We start from the raw sequence: 10,534 nt of genomic DNA, 5'->3' as shown, positions 1-10,534 counted from the left end.
AATTGGAATGGTAGTTTCCAGGGTATATTTAGTGGGATCTTTATTGTTAAATGGATTTATCTGTGACACTGATAGATTAAATATATTATGACATGTTTTTAGACAATAAAGTTTTTTTGTGATTAGCTTATTTACATCTGCATGGCTCGAGTAAGCATTTTTAATAATATAAATATAAAACATGTAATAGCAACAATGAAATGTCAATTTTATTTTCACTGCTCAATTTATATGAGGAAGTGGCACATAACTCATCCCTGTCTTTTAGTAAGCAGCAGGGACAAAACTAGTATTCTACTGTCCACCATTATGCATCTTCTCTGTCTGTGCAATTTCAGTAAATTTATTGCTGAAGTTAGAAAAAAGCTGACAAAATTAATAAATCTAGGCCAAAGTTTTTAAAATTCTGGGTAGGTGCAAACAGGTGTTTGAGCATCCACTTAGTGGCACAAACTGGAGTTAATCCTGGAGGAAATTTACAAAGTTTGTGTCTGGGTGTATATATATATATATATATACATACATACATATACCCAAATATATTTGAGCACTCCAAGGGCATGGAATAGGGACACGGTCTGGAAATTGAGTGTCCGAAAAGAAGTTCTAGAAGGGCCTGGATGCACTAGCAGCTGCTGTCGGTGCTCAAAAGTTAGTCGTCAGAGGAAGCACAGGTTAAGATATTCAAGCAGCAACCCCTCATTGGTTGTTCTCTACTCTCTGCACTCTGAAAAAAAAGACAGCATGAAGGAAGGACTTGACTTTACATACATTTGAGAGAAACAGAGAATTTACTATGGATTTATAGGATTAGTACATAGGAAATAGTATTATGTACCAGATCAATCCATCGGTCCATCTAGCTTAGTAGCCTGACTCCAACAGTGGCAGATGTGTCAGAGGAAAGTGAAAGTATGCAATAATCTGACTATAAAGAAAATTTCTTCCTTAACCCCCTCAACTAGAGGTTGGTTTGCGCCTAGAAGCATGAGCATTTAATCTGTTCCAAGCTTTTTAGACCTATTAAATATAACTACATATCTATATATATTTTCTGAACGAATGTCCATTTTTGTGCTGTTCTAGGACTAGCAGTATCTTGTGGCCATACATTCCATTGATTAATTTCATAATGCACACAAAAGTATTTTCTTTTCTCTGTTTTAAATTAATTGCTTTTCACATGTATTGAATATGTCCTTGTTCTTTTATTAGGGGAAAGAGTAAATACATGCATCCTAGTTATCCTCTCTACACTTTACCATTACTGTACTTATTTTTATACCTCTAATTAATGAATCAGTATTATTTCCATTCTACTTTGGACATTCCCATTCTGTCTGAGTGCACAAATGTGGGGAGCCAGACCTTTTACAGAGCCCCCCCCACCTGAGGCCCTTTGAAAATTTCCCTTCCTGTTTCCCTATAGTCTATGCTGTACAGTGATAATGGAATCATAGAACCATTGGGTTAGAAGGGACTGCAAGGGTCATTTAGTCTAACCCCCTCCTAAAATGCAGGATTTGTTGTGTCTAAGCCAGTGATACCCAGACTCAGGCTCACAAGCGGCAAGTGGCTCTTTAATGTGTCTCCTGAGGCTCTTTGCAGCACATATTAAAACACGGTGTGATCTAATTATTAACCAATCGGGAAGATTATACTATGTTATTCACTAATTGTAGTTGATAAAATAATACTAACTCACTTTGCTTTGAGAATAATATATGTCAATATAAAAACCAAATATTTCCCGTCATACCGTTTAAATATTAATATATAGTACTATTGTAAATGAAACAATGAATTTACACTACTGTGGCTCTTTTGGATAATATTGATCGCTAATTTGGCTCTTGAACCACTGAGGTCTGAGTATCACTGGCCTAAATCATCCAAAACAGGTGGCTATCCAATCCAGCCTCTTTTTGAAAACATCTAGTGAAGGTGCTTACAAGGCTGCTCTAGGTGGTCTGTTCCATTGTTCTACTGTTCTTACAGTTAGGAAGTTTTCTTCCTGAGATTTAATCTAAAGCTGCTGTGCTGCAGTTTGACCCCATTGCCTCTTGTCCTGCCATGTATGGCAGAAGAGAACAACTTTTCTCCAGCTTTTTATGGTAGCCTTCGAAGACCACTATCATACCCCCCCCTTAATCTCCTCTTTTCCAAACTAAACATACCCAGTTCCTTCAGTCTTTGCTGATATGGCTTGCATTCCATCTCTTTGATCATCTTTGTCCCTCACCTCTGGATCCTTTCCAGTTTCTCTACATCCTTTCTATCCATTGGTGACCAAAGCTGGACACAGTTCTCCGGCGGAGGCCTAACCAGTGCTGAGTAGGGTGGTACTATCACCTCCCAGAGCAGGGTGATTGAAGGGTTTTATACTATTAACTTACTTAGGCTAGAAAAATTTCTAACTAGCAGCCAGACTAGTGACACTCCAGCAGAGCTGGATGTACAAAACGTACCTTACTGGCTGTGATAGACACAATGTGCATTGGCAGGGGGAACAGCACCCATGGCTAATACCACCAGACCAATCCGGAGGGGCTGTCCTCGGGATGGAGGGGGGAAGAGAAGCCAGCAGCTCCTGGGGGCGTTCACAGTGGGTCGGAGGTCCTGTGCGGGCCGTGCATTGCCTTATGTCCTCACAGCCGGGCGGTCCCCGGCAGTGCACTTCCCAGCACGACTCCCAAGCCTGCCTGGAGGCTGGTGTCACCGTCCGGCCTGGCTCGGGGCTCCCCGCGCTGGGGACGTGGCTGCAACAGCCGCCCGCGGAGCCTGGCCTCAGTGCCCAGGTGACTGACCGCGAGCCCAGGGAAGAAAGTGCAGCCTCACGCCGGCGCGCGGCCAGTCACGCTCGCGGCGCCTGTGGCCGGAGGGCCGGGTTCAGCGGAGCTGGGGGTGGGGGTGGCACGGACCGGCGGGGGCGGGCGGGGCAGCTCTGGGCTGCCGGGTACGCGCCGCAGCCCAACACTCTCGGGCGCTAATTGGGGGAATCCCCGCCTGCCCGGCTCCTCCGAGGCACGAGGATGACGGGCGCGAGGCCGGGAAGGAGCGGCGCGCGCCCTCTCCCTGACACTTTCCCAGAGCCTGCGTGCCTGCCGGGAGCGGGGGCGGAGGGAAGGAGGGAGCAAGGCGATCCTGATTGGTTGAGCGCGGAGCGCTGATCCCTCCCCCTCGCCGAGGTGAAAGGGCAACCAGGGCTCCGGCTGGCAGTGGCGATGGCGGCGTCCTTGCGCCAGGTGGTCGCGGGCAGCTGGCGGCAGCCGGAGCGACACCTGCTTGCGCTGCAGGTGAGCGGGGAGCCGGGTTAGCGCTAGTGGCGGCCGGGCCCGAGCGCCCTTCCGGCGCCTCCTGGAGCCGCTCGCGCCCGCGGGGGATGCACGGGCGGTGAGCCGAGCCCTGCGCCCCAGCGGGCGTCGGCGTCTGTGGGAGCCCCCGGAGGACGTGTTACGGGCTGTGGCAGGAGCCCGGGGGAGCAGCGCTGAGCGAGCCTGTCGCCGCCCTTATCTGGTGGCGGTGAGAGACCAGCGGCTCCCTCCGAAGGGGCCAGGCCCAGGGATTGTCTCCGGGATCTTGTGCCAGGTGCCCCTTCCCTGCCCCAGGGAGCTGTAAGGGTTGTCCACGTTTTTCTGGGCTGTGACAGGCTAGACCCGGCCAGCTGGTGGGAATAATGTTAAAATGGGCTTCAACTTTCAATGCCCTTCCTTCAGAGGTGTGTGTGTGTGTGTGGGTGTGTGCGTGCTCTTCTCATATGAGACGTGTGGCTTCCGGACATTCCCGTCAGGATTGGGCGATGATTGTGTCCAAGGTTGTGCATAAGCTAGTTTTCAAAAAGAAAAACCAAGTTATTTGTCTCACTTCTATGTACTCCATACAAACTAATGAATAATCTCTCATTTGTTGCACAACGAGTAGCAATTATGTGAAATGCTGTGCAAAAATATTAAAATTCTGTTATAAGATATTTCATGCATCAACTGTTTCTGAACAGAGGCATTCATCTAGAGAGGCCTTGAAGATCCTTTAGAAAGGAGGGAGGAGGAGAAAAAGGGTAGATCTTGGAGAGAAACTTGCAGAAGGGGGGGAGGGATAGCTCAGTGGTTTGAGCATGGGCCTGCTAAACCGAGGGTTGTGAGCTCAATCCTTGAGGGGGCCACTTAGGGATCTAGGGCAAAAATCAGTACTTGGTCACTGCTAGTGAAGGCAGGGGGCTGGACTCGATGACCTTTCAGGGTCCTTCCAGTTCTGTGAGATAGGTATATCTCCATATATTAGAACAAAGCATCTGCCTTGTATAGCCCTTAGAACTTGTGAGCTCTGTAGAATAGTGCACCACCTAAATGCTGGGCCAATGGAAGGGATGAAATGTGAATGCCTGTGATTCTTGAAGGCAAATTGCCTTGGAGCGGATATCTGAAGTAGTCAAGGGAGAAAGAGCACCTGAAAGGGCACCAAAGCCACGATTTACCTGATCAGCAGAACTCTGAGCTCCGCAGAATAGGAACCTTCTCCAGTGTTGTACCTCTTAAGGATGGTGGCAGCAAAGCTGCCACGCTGCGTACCTTAGGAGGCATGCAGGAGAGGAGACTTCTGTTGTCTGATAGAAGGTCTGCAGAAGCTGGGTGAATAAGTATGGCTGTGGCCTGGATGTAGCAAATCAGAACAGATAAAAGCCTCCCTCCCATCCCCCTTTGGGAGCCAGGAAGTGAAAGATTTCTTAGGAATAAATGGTAGAGTGAGCAGCATAGAGAACTTGGTACCTGTCCAATGGAGCATGAAGCTCCACAGAAGCTTATGAGCTTCCAAGGGCAGGCATCTTCCGCCAAGGGTGAAAATAATTTATAAGAAAAAAAAAACAAGTTAATAGGTTACATTAATGAGAACTTTATTGAAGTGCACAGTGTGAATTCTTACAAAGATCTCTTATACTTTAAGATACATGTTCATGATATTAAGTATATAACTAGTGAGGCATATAATGAAAAACTAGTCTGTCACTGACATACTTAAAATAGGATTCTAAGCAAAATAGGAGAACATTGGAGACCTTAGTTTCTTGCTCTAAGTGTTGACATATAGTATAACTGATAGTATTAGGTCAACAAGGATAATGGAGGGAAACCTGTAATTGAATGTGAAATGCATTATGGATTGGCAGAAGCTTGCCATAATTAAGATTGAAGTTTATAAGCTACGAAGTCCATTACAAATCCAGTTTTTAAACACCACGTCCAAAAAGGGGGAAATTTAACTTGGATCTCCCATATCCCAGGTGAGTGCTCTAACCACTGGGCTAAGTTATAACATGGGCACTGCCTCTGTCTCCTCCAGCCAGGTGTTTGAATGGGACCTGATCTGGTAGGGGGCCTTTGAGCATGCCTATTGGATTGGGCCCCATATGTGAGACAGGCACTCTAAATCTATCTTTCCACAGTTTGTGGATTGCTCTGGGGTTTAGGGGGGGAAGATAGGTGTCCCAGCACCAAGAGCGAGATAGCGGTGCAAATGCCCAGAGGGCGCTCTTGCGGTAGAAATTGAGGTGCCAACGAGTTTAGGTGCCTACAGCCAAGCAGGAGTTTTGTGGATTGCAGTGGTGCCTAAGGCCACGTTTATGCTAGACATCTTGGTTGGCACAAGTTATCTTGGTGTAGAGCTGCTGCAGTTAGTGTATTGCTCATGCATTCTTGGTTCATTGAATTGGTGCTGTGTGTACTCACCAGGAGTGCCTGTGTTGATGCACCATATGCAACTTGCCATTGTCTGGCGCATGGTCTTTTTGAGAAACTTTGGCAATGCATGGTGGGACAGAAACAAGTTGTGTGGGAGTGATTGGGAGCAAGGAGTCAAGTTCCTATCATGCAACTTCATCTATTTCTTAATTTTCATGCCTTTATAAAAAAAAAAAAAATCCTGTGAAACTGCACAGCACTTCCTGCTGTCAGTCCTCTCTAAAAGAACCATGAAGCTCACACAGCTCTGCACTGTTGACATGAGTGTTGCAAACACAGGACAGACAATCCTCCAGTATTTGTAGAGCCATAGAAAGTAATGTCCTTTGCTGCTAAAGTTGTGTTTCATAGGGGATAGATTGCTGAGGGACCTAGTGAAAACCAATTCAAGATTGTTGATAGCATTGTAGATCAGCTGCAGTGGAGAAGAGCTGCTTCTGAGCCTGAGAAACAAGCATTAACTGGTGGGATTGCATTGTAATGCAGGCTTGGGATGATGAGCATTGGCTGCAGAACTTTCAGACCCAAAACGCCATGTTCCTGGGACTGTGCTGAGGTTGCTGCTGCTGTCCCGCTCAGGGACACTGGATTGAGAACTGCACTAGCAGTTGAGAAGTGAGTGGCGATCGCTCTGTGGAAGTTTGCAACCCTGGATTTCTACCAGTCAGTGAGAAATCATTTTGGATTTGGAAAATCCACAGTGGGGACCCTTGTCATGCAAGTGTGTAGGGCCATTAATTGTTTCCTGTGCCTGCTATACAAGAGTGTCTCTTTTGGTAGTGTGCAGGAGATGGTGGAAGGATTTGCAGCAGTGGGATTCCTGAACTGAGATGAGGTGATAGAAGGTGCACACATCCCTGTTTTAGCACCAGCTCACCTTGCACAGAGTGAATCAACAGAAAGGGCTACTCTTCTATGGATATACAAGTGCTGATGGATCACCAGGGATGCTTCACCAGCATCAGTGTTGGCTGGTCAGAGAAGGTGCATGATACTCTCATCTTTAAGAATTCAGGACTGTTCAGAAAGCTGCAAACAGGGATGTTTTTTCCTGACCAGAGGATTTGGCATTTCAGTGCTACAGTGATCATGGGGGACCTAGCTTACGCCTTGCTTCCCTGGTTCATGATGCTGCACACTGGCCACCTCAACAGCATCAAGGAAAGATTCAAGTGCTATCTCAGCAGGCGCAGAATAACTGCGGAATGTGGTTTTGGTAGATTGAACTCGCCCTATACAATAACATGGCTCTTAAAATAATAAATAATAAAACAAAATTTTGGCTCTTATTCCCAGGGGTATGAGTGTAGGGCAGTGGCACTATTTTCCACAGGTGGTGGTGATTTTAGCTGATATCTTGCTCTTAAGGGTAACAAACATGTAGAGAAAACAGCTGCAGCTGACATCATGAAGCCACCTGGCCCTGTATGCTGCTGGCTTGTTTACTTCTATGGTGCTAGCCAAAGTCATTGCAGACTGGCATGTTACTGTGGAGGAAGAAATAAAGTTATGATCCCTGGAAACCTTTGGCAGAGGATTGCAGTATAGCTCTGTGAATATTTTATCAAGATCTCTCGAGGGCTGTCCTTGTGTACATAAACTGCTCTGGGGAGGGATAGCTCAGTGGTTTGAGCATTGGCCTGCTAAACCTAGGGTTGTGAGTTCAATCCTTGAGGGGGCCACTTAGCGATCTGGGGCAAGAATCTGTCTGGGGATTGGTCCTGCTTTGAGCAGCAGGTTGGACTAGATGACCTCCTGAGGTCCTTTCCAACCCTGATATTCTACGATTGCCTCCTGGCTAACTTTATGTGGGAAAGCAGATACCAACTCTGCCTCTGTTTGTTGTACTGCTACCTGTTCTAGTATGAGTATTGAAATGAAAAATCAATACTCATGTCCTGCTATGTAGGGGTTGGGCTTCATCTGTACATTTAAACATTGAACAGGAAGGGTGGTTTTCATTTAAATTAAATTAGTGATTTAAATCATGATTTAAATCACTAGTCAGGAAGACTTGATTTAATCATGGATTTCAATAAGAATGCACTTTTATGTAGGTTGTTATAACCCTAATACATATTCTTCACAACTCGGAGAGAGATGTAGGTTTCATTTTTAGAAGGCACACACTATACATTTTTAAAGTGATTTATTTTGAAAACTTTTCAGATCAGTTTTACAGCTATATTAGAAAATGAATGATTGGTTATATTCATTTACTGAAGGTAATTGAAGCAGATACACCTCTACCTCAAGAAAATGCTGTCCTCAGGAGCTAAAAAATCTTACTGGGTTATAGGTGAAACTGCGTTATATCGAACTTGCTTTGATCCACCGGAGTGCGCAGCCGCGTCCCCCCGGAGCACTGCTTTACCGCATTATATCAGAATTCGTGTTCTATCGGGGTAGAGGTGTATTTATGAAGTCATTGGGTGGTGAACTATCTCCAATTCAACAGGTTAATCATTAATATTTAGAGGATTTTCTTGCCATGCTGTATTAGGAGGAGAACATCACCAGACAGACATTTAACAACATTATGTATTCTGGATTTTTTTTTTTTCTTCAACAGCAAACATATAATCTTTTAACAAAACAAGCATTTGAATTTAGTTAAGCATTAAAGTTTTTTCAAATCAGTTTTTTTAAACTAAAATAGTTAAATGAAATATTTAAAAAAAAAAAAAAGAATAAAATCAACTGTCAGCCAGGTCAACATGAGAAATTTAAAATATTAGCTTCTGCAGTTAACTCAGTCGTCTTCACCTTCATTTTCCTGTTTGTTCATAATCTGGAAAAGAAAAACAAGCTTTCCTGTTTTTTTTTTCAAATCCCAAATGATATCTCAATTTGAAATGAATTAGTCCAAAGGAAGAAAATATTCTTTTTACGCTGGCAGAAGAAGCTAATGCTGTTGAAAGTGAGATTATCACTTAAGCACTTGGATCCAGAGACTGTTGAAGTGACTTCCACCGCTTCACTGGTGTGACTTTCTTTAAAACATCATCAGCAAACATATTTCTTGAATGGTTCACCCTTCGCTCTGAAGTTTATTATAGTTGGCATTATGGAGGGATGATTGCAGGATATCCATGTCCTAGCCAGCTCCTCTTCTTCGGCAGTAAAGCTTTCACCTTGGTACCAAGTATTGAGAATATTTGCAAGAAAATGAACTAGAGAGAGTGCTTGTCCCATTTGTTTTTTAATGCTTGTACAGTAACTCTTCACTTAATGTTGTAGTTATGTTTCTGAAAAATGTGACTTTAAGGGAAACGATGTTAAGCGAATCCAGTTTCCCCATAAGAATGAATGTAAATGAGGTTAGGTTAGGTTCCAGGGGAATTTTTTTTTTTTTTTTTTTTTTTTGCTGTACAGTACTATAGTTGGGAGGTGGCCCCGCTTTACCCCACACAGGCACAGCCCACTCTCACTGGAGATGAGGCAGGCAAGGAGGCTGAAGGTGCTGTAGGCTAGGAGAAACACATTGCGCAGTGGCAGCTTCCCCTACTCTGCAAGCAGCAGGGGCGGGGGGCTCAACCCTCAGCCTGCCCACGCCACCCTTCCCCCAAGCTCCCACCCTTAACCCACCTCTTCTCCCCCCCTTTACTCCGCACATCACGTCCTTGCTCCTCCTGCCCACGGCAATCGGCTGGCTTGCGACATTCAGGGAACAGGAGGGAAGGGGGAGGAGCGAGGACTCGGCGCGCAGGCTCTCCCCTCTCTCTCCTGCCTCCTGCCCGCAGCAGCTGGCTTGCGGCGTTCGGGAGGCAGGGGAGGGAGGGGAAGCTGGGGCGCTGAGTCCTCGCTCCTCCCTCCTGAATGCCGCAAGCCAGCTGATTGCCATGGGCAAGAGTCGGGGGGAGGAGTGGGAAGGTGCTGATCTGTGGGGTCTGCCGGTGGGCGGGAGGCGCTGTGGGGGAGGGAGGGCATAGGGGAGCTGATGGGGCTGCCAGCTGTGGACAAAGCAGGCAGCCAAACAACATTATAGCGAAGCATTGCACAACTTTAAATGGAGTATGTTCTGTAATTGAGGGACGTAAGATCGAAACAACGTTAAGCAAGAGGGTGTTAAGTGGGGAGTTACTGTAACTTAACTCCATAAGATTGAGTCCCTAATCCATGAACTCATTTACAAAACTTTTCTTGAACATTACATAGACCTAACTTTGTAGTGTAGACCAAGCTTCTGTCTTCATATTGTCTCATACTATAGAGTTAGAATTTATAATCCCTATTCCATGATGAGATATCTTTGAGCTATAATGTATCTTTAGATAGGTGTTTGAGGGGAAAAAAAAAGCATTTAATTAAAAAAAAATGTATATTTTTTACAAATCAATGATTTGTATCCACCCTGGTAACAGGAAATGGATTCACAAACTTTTCCTGAGGTTTCTTCCCCTGCATTGGGCTTAGCTGCCGGAACTGACTAGACTGTGCTGGAGTCTTGAATGGATTCTGGCTCTTGGCATAGCTGGACCTGATTGTATGTCCCCTGTCTCCCATCTTCCTTCTCCTTGCTGTTCACAGGAGGGGTCTGCATCCTGGGCTCTTCAGAGGAACCCATGGTGCTCTGCAGGGTGCTGGTGGGGTCTCTGCCAACTGTGCCAGGCAGCTTGTATTAAAAGCAGCAGATCTGTGGCTCAGCACCAGATCAACTATTGGGCCTGACTGGCCTTCTGGTATACCTGCTGCAGTTCCTTTGCTTTCATGCAGCACTGCTGCTGATCCCTGTCACACCCCTTTGCCTGCATCCCCCGTGCAATCTGTCTGTTAATGTCCATATTTCCAGGACTGCT

At 45.7% G+C, this 10,534-nt stretch overlaps 1 protein-coding gene across 1 annotated transcript in view; it reads left to right on the top strand.

The window, feature by feature from the left end:
• Positions 1-3,154: 3,154 nt before the first annotated feature.
• PCCA (propionyl-CoA carboxylase subunit alpha) overlaps positions 3,155-10,534 on the top strand; it is a 384,189-nt gene continuing 376,809 nt past the window's right edge. The window contains exon 1 of the mRNA XM_034758211.1: positions 3,155-3,296. Coding sequence (XP_034614102.1) covers positions 3,225-3,296 — 72 coding nt within the window. The 5' untranslated portion in view covers positions 3,155-3,224. The remainder of the gene's footprint in view (positions 3,297-10,534) is intronic.

Source organism: Trachemys scripta, chromosome 1 (genome assembly GCF_013100865.1).
Source record: "Trachemys scripta elegans isolate TJP31775 chromosome 1, CAS_Tse_1.0, whole genome shotgun sequence".
Classification (NCBI taxonomy): Eukaryota; Metazoa; Chordata; order Testudines; family Emydidae; genus Trachemys; species Trachemys scripta.
This window is presented reverse-complemented; position numbering and strand designations above follow the sequence as displayed.